We start from the raw sequence: 23,900 nt of genomic DNA on the forward strand, positions 1-23,900 counted from the left end.
AGCAGAGAATCCCTCCTAGTCCTAGTAATGAGAACCCAGAGCAGATAGAAGTATAGAGAAACAACTAGCTGTTTTGGAACACAAATGTATAATCAAGGGTGTTGCAGCAAAGCCTGAAGAATTTGGAAAAGATTAAATGTTGAGTGAAATAGAAAGGAAAAGTAACCTTAATCTGTACTTCGAAATAGCAGTGGGAAAGGAAATACAGTGGATAAAGAGTAAGGAATAGATTTAAGGAGATAGAAATTTGGAATGAAGCTTTAGAATTTTCTGCCCCTGAGCAGTGGACATTAGGTCAGTGGTCATATGGTCATTTAATGTACTCCATGCTGAGATAAGTCTTTGGGTTTCAGGAAGCATTGGAGTCATTAGAATAGTGCAGTGTTTCCCCAACCTTTGTTAGGTCAACACCCCCCCTAAAGCACTTTCATACTTGCCAACACCCCTCTTAGTCACAATATACTTTCCAATAGTGGCATTGGGTAACCCATGACCTGGTTGAATGGTTTTCAGTCGTGGGGTGTGAGGTAGACCGCATCATTTGCTCGTGTTCTTCAGCTTTGTAGAGAAACAAAATTAGATCATACACGAAAGATTAAGAAAGATAGAATGATTGAATCTGCAACCAGAAGTACATAAATAGCTGAGTAATAGTAATGTGGAATTCAGAGAGTGTCAGAGAATAGAATCTATGGACAAGTTAACAAATTTCACAGCACATATTGGTGATAATAAACCTGATTCTGATACTGACGTGTGTTGTCTCCTTTACAAAGTTTAATTGAAGCTGCAATTGCTGTCAATACTCTAGTAAGCAATCCCTTTTAAAAGAGCCAATGGTGTTGATTTTTATCAGTCTAATTAGTCTGATGTGACAAAGTAAGAGTTCCATTTTTTAAACTTTTTTTTTTACAAGTATCTCACAAGACAGACCACAAAACATGGAAATAGGCCATTCAGCCCATCAAGCTCAGACATGTCACAATTGGAGACAATACCAGATACTTTTCTGTCAGGAGAGAGTGAAATCTAAAACAAATTACCCAACCACTTTTGTGGAGGATTGGTATCATGTTGGTGTCATGTGGAATGGAAAGTTTGTGGGCAGAGGGTGGGGTGCATGTGGCAAAGATGTGATTTTGTTCTCTTCCTGCTTTGTTACTGACTGTAGAGTCTGAAATGCTATTTTAAATCTCATTACAATATCAAGGTTATAATTATACCTTCCAAAGTAATTACTTCATGTCTTTGGCTTGTTCCTTAGGTAGCAGATGAAGAAGAATTTATTCAAAAACTTGCTTGCAAACCAGATGAAAACCTGAAGGTTGTTTCAATCTTTGGCAACACTGGTGATGGGAAGTCTCATACCCTCAATCATACGTTCTTCAGAGGTCGGGAAGTTTTCAAGACCTCACCAACACAGGAGTCTTGCACTGTTGGAGTATGGGTAGCCTATGATCCTGTTCATCACATTATTGTCGTCGACACTGAAGGATTACTGGGAGCTACTACTAACCTAAGTCAACGAACAAGATTGCTACTTAAAGTACTTGCTATATCTGATACAATTATTTACAGAACTCATGCAGACAGATTACATAATGACCTCTTTAAATTTCTTGCTGATGCATCTGAAGCTTACCTTAAACACTTCACAAAGGAGTTGAAAGCTACCACTGCAAGATGTGGGTTGGACGTTCCATTGTCTACACTAGGACCATCTGTCATTATCTTTCATGAGACTGTGCACACTAAGTTACTAGGATCAGGTAGGCTAAACAAAGATATGTAGTATTGAATCGAGGTATTCCAGTGCTTTGTGTAAATAGGTTTTCATTTTCTGTTCATTCAAAGTGAAACAAAGTGGCTTAATGTTCGCCTGCAGTGTAACTCCATTTCAACTCTCTTCGTAATGATCTTGTATCTAGTCCAAAAAATGGGGTGATTGAGGCTATGTATTTGATCACTTGTTCAACGGATATAGGAGCAGAATTCAGCCCATCGAGTCTGCTCTGCTGCTCATGGATGATTTATTTATACAACTCCTTTCTCCTGCCTTTTCCTTGTAATCTTGAACCCTTACCCTCAACCTATCAGTCTCTCTTAAACACACCCGATGACTTGGCCTCCACAGCCCTCTGTGACAGTGAATTCCATAGGTTCACAACCTAGCTGAACAAATTCCTCATTTCAGTTTTTAAGTGGTGTCCCTTAAACTCTCCTGCTTTTGGAATTATCCTCTCCGCATCACTTTGTCCAGGCCTTTCAGTATTTGATTGGTTTCAATGCGATTCCAGCCCACGCACCATTCTTCTTCTAAACTCCATCGAGTCCAGACAAAGTCATCAAATGTACCTTTCATTCCTGGGATCATGCCTGTGAAGCTCCTCTGGACCCTCTCCAGAGCCAACACATTTTTCCTTGTATAGAGAGCTCAAAGTTGCTCACGGTATGCTGACTGATACCTTGAGTAATGCTGAACTTGAAGTCCATTGGTGGAAGCAGAATTCAGATTTATTGTGTTTATACTATATTTTCCCTTCCCAATTTTGTGCTTTTCACTTCTGTTCTAAAGGAATTAATTAGTAGAAAGGTTAAGATTGTGCTGATTGCATAACCATGTTTCATTATTTTTCATATTAGCGCTGTATAAGATAGAGGTCAGGAAAGCATCTGCACATGCTTCAAGAATTTTAAAAATTATTTTTAACATAAGTTTGGAAAGAACACACTTTTATTCCCTCCCCCAGATATTTTTGTTAGTGAGATGCAAGTTCTGCAAAGGTGAATTTCCATTACCTGAAAGGTGGTAACATGGGGGTCACCTTTAGTACTACCCATGGTATGAACATGGCATCTTTCCCTGCTCTCTTGGGTAGAAGATGTGATTCTTTTAGCATAGTATTACTGTAATGGTAGAAATTTAAAAAAAATACTGCTACTAGGAATCTGAAATATAGTCCAGCTCAACATACTTAGCAGATCAGGCATCATCTGTAGAAAGGGAAATAGTTAACATTTTATCTTGACAGTTCATCAAAATTAAAATACTGCCAGTATTTCAGCAATATACTTGATTTTTAGTTGATGGTTTACAATCAGTGCAAATGATAAAGCAATTTTAAAATAATATGAGCCACTAAGTGGTTATATTATAAATGAAAATGTGGAAAGGTGGGTTTAATAATAACTTGGCTTCTATACATGCAATAGAGGGAAAGGATATTCTGAGGAAATAAATACAGAATCGGATGGGAGTAACAGATCCATTATCAGAAACATTTCTGGTTTGAAAGTTACAGTTTTGGATTTTAGTTGATCTGGCCTACATCTGATCTAAACACATTTCTGCCCAAGTTAAGTACTCTTCCACTGCTCCTTCAAATTTCCATAGCTGATCTAAACCTTATGATGCGTTAATTAGTGTTCCTTGGACTTTCCTCAGTAATAATTGTTCATGTGACCTGTCATATTGCTCTAGAACCAGATCCAGCAGCTAATTTGAAAGAAAAACCTGCTGATTAAGTTTGTCATTTGCACTTTTACTATTCTAATCCATATTGAGATAGATCCAATTAAAACTACTCTTGACTTCCTGCAAATTTACTATTATATGGTATCCCTCCCACTAGTGGTACTGTATATGATTCAATATATCTGGGAGCTTTATGGTACTTTACTGGAATATGGTATATTGCTGTGTGTTTGGCATATGTTTATTGAATTTAGTTAAATAGATTCTGCCCTTGATTTTATCAGACATCCTTCCTTCCAACAATGTGATTCACTTTATATTGCTACGCCTACATCCATTGTTTATTTATTGAGTTACAGCGCAGAGTAGGACCTCCTGGCCCTTTGAGCTGTGCTACCCAGCAACTGCCAGTTTAATCCTAGCCTAAACACGGGACAATTTACAATGAATAATTAACCTACCAGCCAGTAGATCGTTGGACTGTGGAAGCACCCAGACATTCTCCCCATGGTCACAGGGAAAACATACAACCTCCTTACAGACAGCGGTGCGAACTGAACTCGGATTGCTGGTACTGTCAGTGTTGTGCTAACCGCTATGCTACCATGCCACCCTTTCTTTCCTGAACAAACTTTATTTTGGAATATTCAATACCTAGGGCTGTACAGGTTTTTGTAATAATCGCAGCATCGCAATTCTATGTAGTTTTGTACGTCATCCATTTATGCATATTGACTTAGATTCTCTGAGACCCTTGACAATATCGACCAATTAGATCCATTTCTCAGGTTCACCCCAGTGTGTCTGACCTGGTGACATGGGTCAGGTAGTGGGGAATGGAACCTGAGTACATGGCCTGAACTGCATGGGCTCTTCTTTTGTAACAGGGTCAGGAGTACATTCTGATAAAACATCAGCATTCACCTGGTTTTGTTCAAAGTTCAAAATAGTTATTATCAAAGAATATGTACAATATCTATATCGGAATGATTTGTTTGTATAATTGGTGTGTCTTTATAATATCTGCAGTTTCATCCTTAAAACAGATCTGAAAGGCTTCCAACCTGATCTATATGGGCTCCTTGCTGTTGGTCCATGGTGTAAGAAAAGGGTTGGGAACCCCTGCTCTAGATTACGAATGGGTGGGGAAAAGTGTGATTAGGGTTCAGTATTATACCCCAGCAGACCAGGTTGAGAGACTTCGGTCTTCCCTCTGTGTAACACTGAACCAACTACTTAATGTTTAACTGTTTTATTAAATTTGACAAACATTTCCATAATAAGTGCATGGTGCACCTCTAAAATTAAAATTTGCAGACATGGTGGTCAGTGCTGGTTAGAAGCTCTAGGATCATTAGAGACATTTGGCTTTGCATCTTTCAATGATGTCTGCAGTGTTCCTTCAACCTGGCCACTGCCCAGTAGTTAAAGGTTAAATTTATGAGAGGGTCAAATTAAATAATTAAAACCAATCTCTCAATCTTCTCTTTGCATTTTCCAAAACTTGGAAAATTACGCTAGGTTAGGATCAGAATGAGATTTATTATCACTGATTTGTACAACATACAATTTGTTTATCCGACGCAGTGCTAATGAGTTCATGGACTATTCAGAAATGTGATGATGGAGAGAAAGCTGTTTCTAACTTGTTGAATGTGGGTCTTCAGGCTCCTGTACCACCTCCCTGATGGTAATAACAAAAAGAAGGCATGTCCTGGATGGTGAGAGTCCTTAAGGCACTGTCTTTAGAAGATGCCCTTGACAGTGAGGAGAGTTTTGCCCGAGTGTAGAACCATCTGCAGCCTCTTGCAGCCTTCCAGAGGTCTTCAGTTAGCTGTAAATAGTACAATTCGTTGTGCTGTTTGAGACGCTGTGAATACTGTGGTTGAGGATCGCCTTCAGTGAGGGTGGAGGAACAGGAAGTGTTCAATTGTTTATGTATGTTTTTATTTAAAGTACGTCTCAATAACCATGAAATGTTGGGATTGTTGTAATACCTACGGGAAAGGAAATTTTCCATCCTTGTCTGCCTGTCCGATTCAAGAGCCACCAATATGTGTAACTCTTGAAGCTGTCTCAATTCCTGGGCAATCAGAAATAGACAGTAAATGCTTTGCCAGCAGATATTAGCATCAAAATAAAACACAAAGCTGCTGTAGTGGTTAGATCAGTGTTTGCCAAACTTCTTGTGTTACAGCCCCCTTGGCTCCCAGGACTCATCCCCAGCACCCACTCTCCCTTTCTGGTCACTGCATTAAAAACTATAAACGGTTTTGATTTTTGATGTACAAAGAACTGCAAATTCAAAGCAGTGACTAATATTTGCAAAAACTATTCAAATCTATTTAAAGATACAGATAAAATTACTTAGAGTCATAGAAAGGTTGAGCACAGAAGCAGGCCCTTTGGCTCATCTAGTCCATGCTGACACCATTTAAACTGCTGACTCTCATTGACCTGCACCGGGACCATAGTCCTCATACCCCTACTATCCATGTACCTATCCCAACTTCGCTAAACATTGAAATCAAGCTCGCATGCACTACTTGTGCTGTGAACTTGTTCCACGCTCTCACGATCTTTTCATGGAAGAAGTTCCCCTTCATGTTTCCCTTAAACCTTTCACCCTTAACTCATGACTCTACTTTTACTCCTCTATACCCCTCAATTTTGTATACCTCTATAAAATCTCCTCTCAGTCTTCTGCCAAAACTTATCAGAGTTCAGTCAATTCGTGCACAAATTGACTGAGTCTTCGGTTCACTATTCGATCTCCGACCTTGACCCGCTGCCTGGGACCAACCTCTGTGATCGACCAGAGCGCATCCCGCACGTCCTCCTTCCTCGCGATCTCCCCCTCGACTTCCCTAAAAGCCCGCGCAACACTAGCTTACAGACCCACAAGAAAGAATAGCATCTATCCCAATTGGTTAACAAATGAATACAATTCTCGTTATCAGTAATTATAACCCAAACAAGCTGTGAGAGAAAGCACTCTCACCAGTTACCACAACAAAGAAGCATTCTTACTTTAAACATAACAAGAAGCCATTTTGATTAAAATACGCAGTAACATAAAGAAAAAAACCCCTTACAATAGGACTAGAAAAATCCTAATCTTTCCTTATAATTCAGTGCCTCTAGTCCTGGCAAACATGGTTGTAAAACTTCTTTGTACTCTTTTAATTTTGTTTACATATTTCCTATAGGTCGGTAACCAAAACTGCACACGCTACTTCAATTTAGGCCTCACCAATGTGTTGTACAACTTAAACATAACATCCTATCTCCTGTACTCAATGCTTCGATTTATGAAGGCCATGTGCCAAAAGCTTTCTTTTCTCTTATTTAATTACAGTAAAAACATCAATAATTTTAAAACACACATTAGCAGTTCAACTATTCACTACTTATTTGCTTTTTCACCTTTCCATGAGATGTATAGATTTGATGCAGTGACATCAGCTTCTCAACAGCACTCTGAATGTCACTCAGAAGGAGAATGAACTGGATTTGATCAGGGACCTCGAGGTAAAGGAACCATTAGGAGGTAGTGACCATAATATGATATGTTTTAACCTACAATTTGAGAAGGAGAAGGGAAAATCAGATGTGTCAGTATTACAGTTGAACAAAGGGAACTATGGTGCTATGAGGGAGGAGCTGGCCAAAGTTCAATGGAACAATACCTTAGCAGGGAAGACAGTGGAACAAAAATGGCAGGTATTTCTGGGAATAATGCAGAAGGTGCAGGATCAGTTCATTCCAAAGAGGAAGAAAGATCCTAAGGGGAGTAAGGGGGCGGCCGTGGCTGACGAGGGAGGTAAAGGGCAGTATAAAAATAAAAGAGAAGTATAACATAGCAAAGATGAGCGGGAAACCAGAGGACTGGGAAGCTTTTAAAGAGCAACAGAAGATAACAAAAAAGGCAATACGCCAAGAAAAAATGAGGTACGAAGGTAAACTAGCCAAGAATATAAAGGAGGATAGTAAAAGCTTCTTTAGGTATGTGAATAGCAAAAAAATAGTCAAGACCAAAATTGAGCCATTGAAGACAGAAACGGGTGAATTTATTATGGGAAACAAGGAAATGGCAGATGAGTTGAACAGGTACTTTGGATCTGTCTTCACTAGGGAAGGCACAAACAATCTCCCAGATGTAATAGTGGCCAAAGGAACTAGGGTAAAGGATGAACTGAAGGAAATTTATATTAGGCAAGAAACGGTGTTGGATAGACTGTTGAGTCTGAAGGCTGATAAGTCCCCGGGACCTGATGGTCTGCATCCCAGGGTACTTAAAGAGGTGGCTCTAGAAATCGTGGATGCATTGGTAATCATTTTCCAATGTTCTATAGATTCAGGAACAGTTCCTGCTGATTGGAGGGTGGCTAATGTTGTCCCACTTTTCAAGAAAGGAGGGAGAGAGAAAACAGGGAATTATAGACCGGTTAGCCTGACGTCAGTGGTGGGAAAGATGCTGGAGTCAATTATAAAAGAGGAAATTATGACACATTTGGATAGCAGTAGAAGGATCAGTCCGAGTCAGCATGGATTTATGAAGGGAAAATCATGCTTGACTAATCTTCTGGAGTTTTTTGAGGATGTAACTATGAAAATGGACAAGGGAGAGCCAGTGGATGTAGTGTACCTGGACTTCCAGAAAGCTTTTGATAAAGTCCCACATAGGAGATTAGTGGGCAAAATTAGGGCACACGGTATTGGGGGCAGAGTACTGACATGGATTGAAAATTGGCTGGTTGACCGGAAACAAAGAGTAGCGATTAACGGGTCCGTTTCGGAATGGCAGGCTGTGACCAGTGGGGTACCGCAAGGTTCGGTGCTGGGACCGCAGCTGTTTACAATATACATTAATGATTTAGATGAAGGGATTAAAAGTAACATTAGCAAATTTGCTGATGACACAAAGCTGGGTGGCAGTGTGAAATGTCAGGAGAATGTTATGAGAATGCAGGGTGACTTGGACAGGTTGGGTGAGTGGGCAAATGTATGGCAGATGCAGTTTAATGTGGATAAATGTGAGGTTATCCACTTTGGTGGCAAGAACAGGAAGACAGATTACTATCTAAATGGAGTCAAGTTAGGAAAAGGGGAAGTACAACGAGATCTAGATGTTCTTGTACATCAGTCAATGAAAGCAAGCATGCAGGTACAGCAGGCAGTGAAGAAAGCTAATGACATGCTGGCTTTTATAACAAGAGGAATTGAGTATAGGAGTAAAGAGGTCCTTCTGCAGCTGTACAGGGCCCTGGTGAAACCCCACCTGGAGTATTGTGTGCAGTTTTGGTCTCCAAATTTGAGGAAGGACATTCTTGCTATTGAGGGAGTGCAGCGTAGGTTCACAAGGTTAATTCCCGGAATAGCGGGACTGTCATATGTTGAAAGATTGGAGCGACTGGGCTTGTATACACTGGAATTTAGAAGGATGAGAAGGGATCTGATTGAAACATATAAGATTATTAAGGGATTGGACACACTGGAGGCAGGAAGCATGTTCCCACTGATGGGTGAGTCCAGAACTAGAGGCTACAGTTTAAGAATAAGGGGTAGGCCATTTAGAACAGAGATGCGGAAAAACCTTTTCACCCAGAGAGTGGTGGATATGTGGAATGCTCTGCCCCAGAAGGCAGTGGAGGCCAAGTCTCTGGATGCATTCAAGAGAGAGTTAGATAGAGCTCTTATAGATAGCGGGGTCAAGGGATATGGGGAGAGGGCAGGAACGGGGTACTGATTGTGTATGATCAGCCATGATCACAGTGAATGGCGGTGCTGGCTAGAAGGGCCGAATGGCCTACTCCTGCACCTACTGTCTATTGAGAATCCAATGACACAGTCAGTAATTTGCAGTCTGTTTCATTGCTTTCATCTGCTTCAGCTCAAAGTCATTTTGTAGCAAGATCAGTTCTTCATCCTTCCTGTTAATTCCTTATTACAAGTTTTCAGGAATGGATTTATTTCCCAATCTGGAATTTGGACCAAGAGAAGATCCTGAAATCTCTGAAGTTTCTTTATGCAGCTCACCCAGTTGGCCACAGTTTACTTGAAGATCATCTACCGTAGTATTCTTTCTTTCTCTTCCAACCCAGATGCTCAGAAATTGGAAAAGGACACAATGGCCAATGTTGTACTTAATTTGGACAGAAATGTGGAAACGGCTGATTTGACTTTGATAAGATTCACACAATTTTCTTGCAATTGAAGATCAATTTCATTAAACTTTGTTAATAATTCTGACAAATAAGCAATGCCTTGCCTAATATTCTTGAGTTGATTTTTGAGTGAATCATTTGAGTCTACAAAAATTTTTATTACAGTTTCAAAAAGGCAGTTTCCTTTAGAGAGTCATCTGTGTTCTGTGTGCAACAGCAAGTGTTCAAACTGTTCATCATTCTCAATACAAAGCTCTCAAACTAGTTGAATGGCAAAGAGGTGACTTGATTTTATTTATCACTGATAACAGTATTTAATTATTTGTGCAGCCAATTGCTTAGTTTTTTTTTGTGGTAAGATGTTGTATGTGAATACCAGTGAATGGTAAATATGGTAGTGTTTTTCAAGAAAGTAATTACCCCATGGTGGTGTCATGTCGTTGATGGTGCCCCTTCTGTTGCACAAGCAAGAATGTTAGTGAGCAGAATGTCCTCTTTGAAAAATAGAAAAAATTGAAAAATCCGAAGTATTGACTCTCCCTTTGTATCTGTTTCTAGTCTCCTTGCAAATAACAACTCGTGAACCATGCTTTCATCTTTTATGAAGCAAACATAACTAAGAAGCAAAGATTCATTGCCTGGTAAAGTTGACTCATCCAACTGCAGAGGGAGTTCTGTTGTCCTAAGTATGTTGTACAATGTGTCTTTCACATTCTCAGACATTTTATCTATTCGTCTTTGAGCAGAGTTGTCACTGACTGGAATCACTTTAATCACCTGGTCTGGTGACTTCTGCAAAACTATACTCAGAGCCTCCCTTCCTGCTGGCAGAATTAGTTCCTTTCCAATTGTATGAGGCTTTCCAGATTTAGCAATGAAATGTTGTGTCAAGTATGCAAACCATCACTAGTTTCTTGTGAAGTGTTTTCCATTTCTGAAAGTTTCACAGTGAATGAAAATAAGCCAAGTTCTTGTTTGCATCTTCAAATGTTCAAGGTGCCTTCAAGTATGACGAAGACCATTTGAAAGAGCAGATTCTGAACTTTGCCCCATTGAATGCCATAATCTAATTCACACTAATTGGTTAACAGGAATTGTATCACTGGGTGATTAGAGTAAGGAGATTGTACCAGCTACACTTACTACAGTAATTAACAGCAAATAACACAACCTTGAGTAGAGTTACGTCACTCAGCCCATTGAGTCTGCTCTGCGTTTCCACCGTCTGATTTATTATTGCTCTCAACTCCATTCTCCTGCCTTCTCCCCATAACCTTTGATACACTGACTAACCAAGAACTGTCAACCTCTGCTTTAAATAACAGTGGCGTGCAAAAGTTTGGCACTCCTGGTCAAAATTTCTGTTACTGTGAATAGTTAAGTGAATAGAAGATGAACTGATCTCCAAAAGTCATAAAGTTAAAGATGAAACATTCTTTTCAACATTTTAAGCAAGATTAGTGTATTATTTTTGTGTTGTGCCATTTTAGAGTGGAAAAAAAAGGAAAGGAGCATCATTGAAAAGTTTGGGCACCCCAAGAGATTTGAGCTCTCAGATAACTTTTACCAAGGTCTCAGACCTTAATTAGCTTTTTAGAGCTATGGCTTGTTCACAGTCATCGTTAGGAAAGGCCAGGTGATGCAAATTTCAAAGCTTTATAAATATCCTGACTCCTTAAACCTTGTCCCAACAATCAGCAGCCATGGGCTCCTCTAAGCAGCTGCCTAGCACTCTGAAAATTAAAATAAATAATGCCCACAAAGCAGGAGAAGGCTATAAGAAGATAGCAAAGTGTTTTCAGGTAGCCATTTCTTCATTTCGTAATGTAATTAAGAAATGGCAGTTAACAGGAACGGTGGAGGTCAAGTTGAAGTCTGGAAGACCAAGAAAACTTTCTGAGAGAACTGCTTGCAGGATTGCTAGAAAGGCAAATCAAAACCCCTGTTTGACTGCAAAAGACCTTCAGGAAGATTTAGCAGACACTGGAGAGGTGGTGCACTGTTCTACTGTGCAGCAACACCTGCACAAATATGACCTTCATGGAAGAGTCATCAGAAGAAAACCTTTTCTGCATCCTCACCACAAAATTCAGCATCAGAAGTTTGCAAAGGAACATCTATCTAAACAAGCATTTTGGAAACAAGTCCTGTGGACTGATGAAATTAAAATAGAACTTTTTGGCCACAATGAGCAAAGGTATGTTTGGAGAAAAAGTGGTGTAGAATTTCATGCAAAGAACACCTCTCCAACTGTTAAGCACGGGGGTGGATTCATCATGCTTTGGGCTTGTGTTGCAGCCAGTGGCACGGGGAACTTCTCACTGGTAGAGGGAAGAATGAATTCAATTAAATACCAGAAAATTCTGGAAGCAAACATCACACCATCTGTAAAAAAAAAAAAGCTGAAGATGAAAAGAGGATGGCTTCTACAACAGGATAATGACCCTAAACTCACCTCAAAATCCACAATGGAATACCTCAAGAGGTGCAAGTTGAAGGTTCTGCCATGGCCCTCACAGTCCCCCGACTTAAGGATCATCGAAAATCTGTGGATAGGCTCAAAAGAGCAGCGCATGCAAGACGGCCCAAGAATCTCACAGAACTAGAAGCCTTCTGCAAGGAAGAATGGGTGAAAATCCCCCAAACAAGAATTGAAAGACTCTTAGCTGGCTACAGAAAGCTGTGATACTTGCCAAAGGGGGTGTTACTAAGTACTGACCATGCACGGTGCCCAAACTTTTGCTTCAGGCCCTTTTCCTTTTTTGTTATTTTGAAACTCTAAAAGATGGAAATAAAAAAAGTAATCTTGCTTAAAATATTTTTTAAAAGTATCATCTTTAACTTTATACCTTTTGGAAATCAGGTCATCTTTTACTCGCTTAGCTATTCACAGTAACAGAAATTTTTGCCCAAACTTTTGCAATCCACTGTATACCCAGTGACGGGCTCCACTGCTGTCTGTGGCAATGAATTCCACAGATTCACCACCCTCTGGCTACAGAAATTCCTCCTCTGTTCTAAAGGGATGCTTCTCTGGTTCTAGACTCACCCACTGTAGGAAACATCCACTCCATCCTGGTATTTAATATTCAATAGGTTTCAATGAGATCCCCTCTCATTCTAAACTCCAGCGAGTACAGGCCCAGAGCCATCAAATATTCCTCATACATTATTCCTTTCATTTCTGGAATCATTCTTATGAATGAAAGGCTAATGGAATGTTGGCCTTTATTACAAAGGGAATTGAGTACAAGAGCAAGGAAATCCTCTTGCATTGTACAGGGCCCTGGTGAGACCACACCTGGAGTATTGTGTACAGTTTTGGTCTCCAGGGTTAAGGAAGGACATCTTGGCTGTAGAGGAAGTGCAGTGTAGATTCACAAGGTTAATTCCTGGGATTTCCGGACTGTCTTACGCTGAGAAGTTAGAGAGACTGGGCTTATACACGCTGGAATTAAGGAGATTGAGAAGGGATCTGATTGCAACATATAAGATTATTAAGGGATTGGACAAGATAGAGGCAGGAAATATGTTCCAGATGCTGGGAGAGTCCAGTACCAGAGGGCATGGTTTGAGAATAAGGGGTAGGTCATTTAGGACAGAGTTAAGGAAAAACTTCTTCTCCCGGAGAATTGTGGGGGTCTGGAATGCACTGCCTCGGAAGGCAGTGGAGGCCAATTCTCTGGATGCTTTCAAGAAGGAGCTCGATAGGTATCTTATGGATAGGGGAAATCAAGGGATATGGGGACAAGGCAGGAACTGGGTATTGATAGTAGATGATCAGCCATGATCTCAAAATGGCGGTGCAGGCTCGAAGGGCTGAATGGTCTACTTCTGCACCTATTGTCTATTGTCTATAACCTCCTTGGAGCCCCTCCAGTGCCTGCACATCTTTTTTTAGCTAAGGGGCCAAAACTGCTCACAATACTCCAAGTGTGGTGTGACCAATGCCTTATAAACCTCAGCATCACATCCTTGCACTTGTATTCTACTCCTCTTGAAATGAACAGTAACACCTCATTTGCCTTCCTTACCTTCAGTCCAGTTTCTCATCGTATGCCAAATATAGAAGTGTCACATTGTTTTTTAATAATGATAACAGGCTTCAAACTAAGTCTGAGAGAATGGTGGGTTAGCAAGAGATGAGGTGATTACATGATCTTTGTAATCAATTCTGGGGCACTGAGGATTAATTGATTATAGTAAGGAATTCATTTCTTATATTAAGCCTGTAATTCCCCAGCAGCCCCTCTTGCTACCGAGCGCACTCCACCGCCCCCTTAAACTCCCACTATCCCCTGGTTGTAGTATGATATCGCCCACTTTGGGAACCACTGGCCTAGCTTGTTCTTTTCTCTGTGCTTTGAGCTTAAAAGTCTTGAGCTTATGAACAGCTGAAAGGAAATTCCTGGAGTCTCTGCTTGAAATGCTGCATGAACCATCCTATTCTCTTTTTTTAAAAATTTTATTTAATTGCATTTTTAAATGATTACAAGTGTAGAAAAAAAAGTATGTGACCTTTCCCCCCTCCCCTTAATCCCTCCCCCCTAACTTACCTATATAAAAAAAATTAAGAAAGAAAGAAAAGAAAGAAAGAAAGAGTGCCTGGTTGTTGGAAGGTCTCCACATGCTCCATGGAGTTCTTAATAACTTTAGTATATATATTTATTTCTTTCCCCAAGTAACCATTAATTTTCTCTTCAGAGCACCTATATATTTAGTCCTGTCTTTTGTAAATAAGGGCCCCAGATTTTCAAAAATGTTTCATATTTATCTCTTAAGTTATAAGTAATTTTTTCTAATGGAATACAGCCATAGATTTCTTTTTTCCAACAATCTATACTTAAATATGTATCTGATTTCCAAGTAATTGCAATAGCCTTTTTGGCTACAGCCAGCGCAATTTTTATAAATTCTTTCTGATATTTATTAAGTTTGAGTTTCGGTTTTGTCCCTTCAATATCACCTAACCATCCTATTCTCTGACAGATAGTCCCCTTTCCCACTTCTTGCACTGTGTATACAGTGCTTGGAAACTTGTGTTTTTAAAACCAGGAGCTCAATTAGTTTCCAAAGTAAATGCCCTGCTGTAACTTTCTGTACTTCTCAAGTTCACTGGTGTGGTGCTACGGTAAGGCATTTGATTTTTGGTTTTCTGAGCAGTTGTAGCAATCCTATCACATTTGATAGTACCTGAATCATGTGTTAACCCGTTCATTCTACATTTGGAAATGTTAGAGGAATTTGTCAATGCTGAGGCTTTAATGGCAGGGCCGGCTGGAGAGGAAGCTGACACACAGGGTATGAGGCAAGCGTGTTCTGGAAGGTCAATGCTGTCAGTGCTTTGGTTTGGATGTAGAGTTATAGACAAGAGACACATCCACATGCCCCTCCTTGGCAGATGTGGAATATGGAAACTAACAAAGGCTTGCTTCAGTGACGGGATGAACTACTGAATTCTTAAGACTCAACTTTTTGAGAGTGATTATCTTCTCTATCTGGTCTGTTTGTGACTCCATTTCAAATAGTGTGACTGTGTATCCTGTGATGAGTGTATCAAAGTAAATTTATTATCAAAGTTCTTACAGTATATGTCACCATATACAACCTTGAGATTCATTTTCTTGTGGGCATACTCAAATCCATAATAGAATAATAACCAAAATAGAATCAATGAAAGACTGCATCAACTTTGGCATTCGACCTGTGTGCAAAAGCCAAAAAGAACTGTGTAAATACAAAATGAAATAAATAGTAGTAATAATAAATAAAAAAATAATAAATATCTAGAACATGAGATGAAGAGTACTTGAAAGTGAGTTATAGGAGCGGTTCAGTGAAGTTGAGTGAAGTTATCTCCGTTAGTTTAAGAGCTTGATGGTTGAGGGATAATAACTGTTCTTGGAGCTGGTGGTGTGAGACTTGAGGCTCCTGAACCTCCTTCCTGATGGCAGCAGCAAGAAGAGAGCATGGCCTGGGTGGTGGGGCCCCTGATCTGCTCTCCTGAAACTATGCTTTGTATAGATGTGCTCAGTAGTGGGGAGGGCTTTACCCCTGATGGACTGGGCTGTACCCACTTCTTTTTGTGGGATTTTCTGTTCAAGGGAATCACCCCAACAGCCCAAATCCTTTCTCTAACCCACAGGAAACAAGTGATTGAGTACTCCCTGCTTGTCTGTCTAAGTGCGAATCAAACAACTGATACCACCCAGGACAAAGCATGCCTGCCTGATCAGTACTGAGCCACCATCCTGAATATTCATTTAGGTCCCAATTCACTGGTGTACAGTGACTGTCGGGTATACCATGTACAAAGTGAAGTGCAGTTACTTGCTTCAGCTACTCCAACAACCCTTCCAGAGCCTGTAACCTTGGCTTGCCTTCATTGGTGGGTCTGAATTCTAAAGTGCTACGAGGAGTTTATTATTTGTTATCTTGTGCAATGCCATCCACACAGATCACTTCTTCATATTGAACTAGTTAGTACAAGGGAAAAGTGATAACAGAATGAAGAGAGAGACAAAATGCAGAGCTGGCAGACAGCAAGATGCAAGGCCGTGACAAGGTAGATTGTGATATCAAGAGTCCGTTGTATTGTACAGGGTATAGTTGTCCTTCAGCCTGGTAGTATATGTTTTCAGCTTTAGAATCAGAAACAGGTTTATTATCACTGGCATATGTTGTGAAATTTGTTATTTTGTGGCAGCGGGACTGTGCAAGATGTAACTATTAATATGTTACAAAAATAAATAGGCAGAGGGGAAGAAGCTGTTCCTGAATTGTTAAATGTAAGTCTTCAGGCTTCTGTATCTCCTCTTCCCTGATTATCTAATGAGAGGAAGGCATGTTCTGGATGGTGAGGGTGCTTAATGGTAGATGGCACCACCTTGCAGATGTCCTTGGTGGGGAGAGTTGTAGACTCAGACTGTGAGGGAGCTGGCTGAATCTACAACCCATTGCAGTCTCTTTACAATGATTTTTCCAGGACTTGAGTTCCTGAGTTATAGGGAAAGGTTGAATAGGTTAGGACTTCATTTCTTGGAGAGTGGGAGAATGAGGAGAGACTTGATAAAGGTACACAATTGTGAGTGGTGTAAAATACAGTAAATGCAAGCAGGCTTTTTCCACTGAGGTTGGGTGAGACTAGAACCAGAGGTCATGGTTTGAAAGGTGAAATATTGGTGGGAACTTCTTCACTCAGTGTTGAGTGTGGAACAAGTTGCCAGCAGAAGTGGTAGAAACAGGTTTGATTTCAACATCTAAGAGAAGTTTGGATAGGTACATAGATGGGAGGGATATACAGGGTTATGATTCAAGGCAGAAAAATATTTTGGCATGGATTGGATGGGCCAAAGGGCCTGTTTCTAAGTGCTCTATGATTCTCTATGTTTAATCTCCTCAAACTTCTAATGAAATAGAATCACTGGAGTGCCTTCTTTGTGATTGCATCAATTTGTTTGGGCCAGAGTAGATCCTCTGAGATGTTGACTTGAAGCTGTTCAGCCTCTCCACTGCTGACTTCTCAATGAGGAGTGGTGTGTGTGTTTCCTTGATTTCCCCTTCCTGAAGACCACAAAGTCTTAAAAGATATAAATTGAAATACAGACTGCATATGGTTAAACTATAACATTTCATTCAAATACCTTCAGAGGTGACTTGAATTGTAATGTGGTCTTCATGCAATTGAATTATACATGGCTGTGGTTTATCTTGTGTTCTTCCTTTGACTGCTGTTCAAATGTTTCTATTTCTAATTCACTGTCCTGCTTCCCATCTTATTCCTTCTTTGCTCACCTCAATCCACACTTGCACTTCACTGTCTTGCAATCATGGTAAGGATAAATTTTCTTCAATTAAAAATTGAAAGTGGATCAATATCTTTGGTCTCTGTCACAGACTTTACTCCTGAATGCCAAAATTCATCCCCCTGTGCCATCTGTCAGAAACGAAACCACATCATTTGCAACCCCAGTGAAAGTTGTACAAGATATTGGTGAAGCTCATTCAGAATATTATATTCAATTTACATGGCCCTTTTATAGGGAAAGGTGCCATTAAGCTAGAAAGAGTGCAGAGCAAATTTATGAGGATGTTGATGGGACTTGAGGAATCAAGTTATGGGGAGTGGTTGAACAAGCTGGGGTTTTTTTTCATTGGAGTAAAGGAGAATCAGGGATGATCTTAAGGTGTATAAATCATGAGGAGCATTATTCGGGTCAGTGCACACGGTCTTAATAGCAATCCGAGAGGCTACTTTTTTAACCAGGAAGCCAGTATATGGAATAAAGTGTCAGTGGAAGTGGTTGAGGCAAATACATTAACAACATTTAAAAGGTATGTGCATAGGGGATATGGGCCAAATGCAGGTAAATGGGACTAGCTTAGATAGAAATTTTGATCGGCATGAACCTGTTGGGCAGAAGGGCCTGTTTCCTTCTGTATCACTCTGTTGAAAAAGGACTTAACCACAGGTTGAATTTTGGACATCATATCCATCGTATGCAAAGAGTACCTAACGCCTTCTGTCTTGTATTGCTTGGCTCTACCAGGGATGGCACAGTATCGTAGTGGTTAGTACAATGCTTTACAGTACCAGTGACCCGGGTTCAATTCCTGCTGTTGTTGGTAAGAAGTTTGGATGTTCTCCCTGTGACTGCATGGATTTCCTCCAGGTGCTCTGGTTTCCTCCCAGAGTCCTAAGATGTATCAGTGGTAGGTTAATTGGTCATTGTAAATTGCATTGTGATTAGGCTAGGGTTAAATAGGAGGCTGCTGGGTGGAATGGCTTGAAGGGCCGGAAAACCCTAATCCATTCTCTATTTATCTCAAAAATCTACCTTAACTCATCCATTGCTGTAATTTCCATCTATAACTTTGTCTAGACTTAGTCATTTCATTGCTGTTTATAAACTTTGTGATTCACTGTCAGCCTGCACCTTTGTTTAAGGTCATCATAGCTGGGGGTGGTAGTGGGGATAAGCTCCCACTACCTATTAAATGCTCCCAATGGCGAGCTTTCTTCCAAATCTCAAAGATGTCAGTTGGTAGATTAATTGGCCTCTGTAAATTGCTCGATTGAGTAGGTGAGTTTTGGAAGGTGAACAGAACTGAGAATTTGGGGAAATGTTTTTGAAAAAATGATTAATATGGGATTTGTGTAAATGGCACAGACTGCAGATCCGAAGGGTATGTTGCCATTGCCATCGCCATCTTCTCTGTCCCTGTGACTCTTGTGCATTTGTGGGTTTGTGCTTTGTATTAAACTGTTGACCTTTCTCTGCAGATGGGCCTTCAGAGCTTCCAGAAAAACTGCTACAGGAGCGATTTCATAAGCTGGGGCGCTTTCCAGAAGCCTTTAGTTCCATCCAGTACAAAGGCACCAGAACATACAATCCTCCAACAGACTTTTCTGGATTGTTGTGGACTGTTGAACAGCAGCTGAACAACAACACAACTCGCTCTCCCAGACCCCCAGGAATTATCTTTAAGGCTTTAAAAGTAAGACATTGTTTAAAGTCTAACCATATATAATAAAATTGTCAATTTGAGCTCTGGCATCTGCTGTTGCACTAGTGTGACAACTCAGATAAGTGTCACTTAAAATCAGTTTCACCTGGGACAGATTTTACTTGGTGTTGTCTCTGGATTCAGGCAAGCAAGGAACCTGGTGTATATGATAATAGCTACGGTAATCTGAATCAGAATTTCTAGCCTAATTAGCTAAAGAATTGAAACTTGTTGAAGATGAAAGGGGTTTGGGTTTCTATAAAAATCTGGTTTGTTTAGAAATGCCTTCCATAAATGTTTGGGGAAATGGAACAAAATAAAACAAACTTCCAATGTTTGCTGCTAATTGCGGAAGACTTAGATCAGATAATAGTGACATTATCATGGGAGGTCATCAGTTGGCTTAAATTAAAACCCCTGCATGAGGCTTAAAAAGAGTTTGGGGCCTTTTGAAACTTTTCAGCGGGCTGCAATCTTTTAAGCACTTGGCAGGGGCCAATAAAAAAAAAAGGTGTAAGCGGAGTGGCCAGTGTTGGAATTGGTGTAGGGGCCAGTGTTTCAGATTTATGGATCATTGGGATCTCTTCTGGGGAAGGACAAGTTTACACCTGAACCTGAGGGGGATCAATATTCTTGTGGGCCCTTTTGCTAGAGCTGTTGGGGAGGGTGTAAGCTGATTTGGCAGGGGAATGGGAACCGGAGTGATAGGGCAATTGGTATACAAGTCGGTGCATCGACGAAATGGCAAAATTTCACTCAGTGGGATGAACTGTAACATGGGGACAAAATTGAAATGGGCGATGAATACAGGACTAAGGGTGTTATGTGTGAATGCATGCAGTATATGGAATACAGTAGAAGATCTTGTAGTGCAGTTAGAGATGGGCAGGTATGGGGTCATGGGTATCACTGATTCGTGGCTGAAAGAAGATCATAGTTGGGAGCTTAACATTCAACGATACAACAGGTGACATAAGCTCTGAAGATGTAGAATCCTTATGGGTCGAGCAGAGAAACTGCAAAGGTGAAAAAACCTGATGGGAGTTGTATACATGCCTGAACTGTAGCCAGGATGTGAGATATCAATTTCAATGGGAATTAGAAAAGGCATGTAATGAGGGCAATTTTATAATAGTCATGGGCGAGTTTAATATGCAAGTAAATTAGGAAATTCAGGTTGATGTTGGATCCCAAGAAAGGGAATTTGTGGAATGCCTGTGAGATAAATGGCTTTGTAGAGCAGTTTGTGGTTGAGCCCGTTGGGGAAAGGCAGTTCTGGATTGGCTTTTGTGTAATGAACCAGACTTGATTAGGGAGCTTAAGGTAAATAAACCCTTAGTAGTCAGTGATCATTTGATAGAATTCACTCTGCACATTGAGAGGGAGAATTTAGTCAGTTGTAGTACAATGCAGTAAAGAGAATTACAGAGACATGAGAGAGGAGCCGGACAAAGTTGATTGGAAGGGGCCACTAGCAGGAATGATAGCAGAACAGCAATAATTGGAGTTTCTGGGAGCAAATCTGAAGGTGCAGCATAGACACATCCCAATGATGAAAAGTATTCCAAAGGCAGGATGAGGCAACTGTGGCTGACAAAAGAAGTCAAAGTCAGTATTAAAAAAAACAGAGGGCTTATAATGTAGCAAAGTTTAGTGGGAAGTTAGGGGATTGGGTAGCTTTTAAAAATCAACAGAAGCAAAAAAAAACCATAATGGAAGAAAATGTAAAATGAAGGTAAGCTAGTCTAATAAAGATGATAGCAAATGTTTTTTTCGGATATATAAAGAGTAAAAGAGAGGTGAGAGTAGATAGTGGAGCACTGAGTATGAAGCTGGAGAGGTAGTAGTGGGGGACAAAGAAATGGCAAACAAATGTAAGAAGTATTTTGTGCCAGCAGTCGCTGTGGAAGACACGAGCACTATGCCAGAATTCAAGAGCGCCAGGCGACAGAATTGAGTGTCATTGCTATTACTAAGGAGAAGGTGCTTGGGAAGCTGAAAGATCTGAAGAGAGATATGTCTCCTGGACCAAATGGACTACAACCATGGGTTCTGAAAGAGGTAGCTAAAGTGATTGTGGATGAATTAATAATGATCTTCCAAGAATCACTAGATTCTAGCATGGATCTGGAGGATTGGAAAGAGGCAGAAGAAAGGAAATTATAGGCCAGTTAGCCTGACTTAGTGGTAAGGAGTCCATTATTTAGGATGAGGTTTCAGGCTGCTTGGAAGCACGTGATAAAGTAGACCAAAGTCAGCATGGTTTTTTAAGGGAAATTCTTGCCAAACAAATCTTTTGGAATGACTTGAGAAAATAACAGGATAGACAAAGGAGAGTCAGTGGATGTTGTTTACTTGGATTTTCAGAAGGCCTTTGACACATGAGGCTGCTTAACAAGATAAGAGCCCATGGTGTTACAGGAAAGATAGAAGATTGGCTGACTGGCAGGAGGCAAAGTGTCAGAATAAAGGAGGCTTATTCTAGTTGGCTGCTGGTGACTAGTGCTGTTCCACAGAGGTCAATATTGGGACAACTTTTCATGTTATATGTCAACAATTTGGATGACAGAATTGATGGCGTTCTGGCCAAGTTTGTGGACATATGAAAATAGGTGGAGGGGCAAGTAGTGTTGAGGAAGCAGGGAGTCTGCAGAAGGACTTAGATTGGGAGAATGGGCAAAGAATTAGTAGATGGAATATCGTGTAGGAAGTGCATGGTAATGCACTTTGGCGGAAGGAATAAAGGCGTGGACTATTTTCCAAGTGGCGAGAACACGCAAAAATCAGAGGTACAAAGGTATTGAATAGTCTTTATTTCTTATATCCTTTATATATGTGAGGAGTAAAATCTTTACGTTATGTCTCTGTCTAAATGTGCAATATGCAATCATAGTAATTTATGATAAATAGAACAGTCGATGTAGCATCGAAATGCACTCAAATCAGCGTGAGTTAATCAATCTGATGGCCTGGTGGAAGAAGCTGTCCTGGTGCCTGTTGATCCTGGCTTTTATTCTGCAGTACCATTTCCTGGATGGTAGCAGCTGGAATAGACTGTGGTTGGGGTGGTTCGGGTCTCCAATGATCCTTGGGGCCCTTTTCTCACACATGTCTTTGTAAATGTCCTGAATCATGGGATGTTCACAACTGCAGATGCTCCAATCTCTGTAGAGTTCTGTGATTAAGGGAGGTACAGTTCCCATACCAGGCAGTGAGGCAGCCAGTCAGGATGCTCTCAATTGTGCCCCTGTAGAAAGTTCTTAGGATCTGGGAGCCCATACCAAACTTCCTCAACCGTCTGAGGTGAAAGAGGCACTGTTGTGCCTTTTTCACCACACAGCTGTTGTGTACAGACCACATGAGGTCCTCAGTGATGTGGATGCCGAGGAATTTAAAGTGGTTTACCCTCTCAACCCCAGATCAGTTAATAGGGGGTAGTCAATAAGGGTTAGCCCGTCTCCATTCCCCTTGTAATCTGTCAGAAACGAGCCACGCTCCCGAATAATGGCTTTAAGACAAATTCAAGGAAACAAAGTTTATTAACAGTTCTGCAGAGCTGGGCTCCCTCAGAGAAGGGAACCCTGAACCTTACAGGGCAGCAGGTTTTATCCTTCTTCCTTACCACCCCCCTCCCTGACTCGGGAGGTACATAGTGTTTTCCCATTCCATATTTGGAGTTTTTTTTTACACGTTTCTATAAAACCATAGTCCATATCTCAGGACTTCAATGATTCCACAAACAGTTAATCTTGTCAGGGCTTCTGCATTCATAATTAAATCACATTTGTTTACAGACTTTAACCCAGACATAATTAAATCACCTTTGTCCTTTGACCTTAACCCAGACCTCTTTCAGAAACGCACAACTTAATTTTGAATCTTATATCCACAACCAGCTCCTTTGTTTTTGCAACATTGAGGGAGAGGTTGTTTTCTTGACACCACTGTGTCAGGGAGATGATTTCTTCCCTGTAGGTCACCTCGTTATTGTTTGAGATTGAATGTAGTGTTGTCGACACTTGAGAGTCCTTGTGCAGGATTCCCTAAAAGGTTAACTTGCAGATTGAATCATTGATAAGGAAGATAAATGCAATGTTAGTATTCATTTCAGGAGGACTAGAATACAAGAACAAAGGTGTGAAGCTGAAGCTTTATAAGGCATTGGGTCAGAATGCAGTTGTAGTCATGGGAACAGTTTAGGGCCCCTTATCTAAGAAAGGGTGTGCTGGCATTGGAGATGTTCCAGAGGTGGTTCATAAGGATTAGTCCTGGAATGAAAAGGTTACATACATATAAGGAGTATTTGATGGCTTGGGGCCTGTACTTGCTGGAGTTTGGAAGACTGAGGGGGGATCTCATTGAAACCGGTTGCGGGGTTTTACTTCTGGTCTTTTCTGCCCCAGTGCGCATGTGTGTGACAATAATGCTGTATTGTGTATAATTAAGTACTTGGCAAAGTCCAATAAAAAGAAGTTAGGTTTAAGTGGAGCGGCCATTGTGTGAGTGGGGAGTTGGGGCTCTTTGAGACTTTAGCGAGGAGAGGCGTAGGCTGTAAGTAAACTTTTTTTGTTACTTATTCTTTCTTTTTTTTCTTATTGCACATTTAGAACAGTGGGGATGCCAGGCAGGATAGTGGAATGCTCCTCTTGCAGGGAGACATCCAATAACCCTGATGACTGCACTTGCCAGTAGTGCATCCAGCTGCAGCTTCTAACACACCGTGTTAACGTGTTGGAACTGGAACTGGATGA

The 23,900-nt window shown here is 40.6% G+C and overlaps 1 protein-coding gene across 1 annotated transcript in view; it reads left to right on the plus strand.

The window, feature by feature from the left end:
• The window catches only part of zfyve1 (zinc finger, FYVE domain containing 1), an 86,271-nt gene that overhangs the window by 4,250 nt on the left and 58,121 nt on the right, over positions 1-23,900 (plus strand). Inside the window, exons 2-3 of the mRNA XM_073040417.1 lie at positions 1,265-1,769; positions 18,926-19,140. Of these exons, the coding sequence (XP_072896518.1) occupies positions 1,265-1,769; positions 18,926-19,140 (720 nt within the window). The remainder of the gene's footprint in view (positions 1-1,264; positions 1,770-18,925; positions 19,141-23,900) is intronic.

The sequence above is a fragment of the Hemitrygon akajei genome, chromosome 3 (assembly GCF_048418815.1).
Source record: "Hemitrygon akajei chromosome 3, sHemAka1.3, whole genome shotgun sequence".
Lineage (NCBI taxonomy): Eukaryota > Metazoa > Chordata > Chondrichthyes > Myliobatiformes > Dasyatidae > Hemitrygon > Hemitrygon akajei.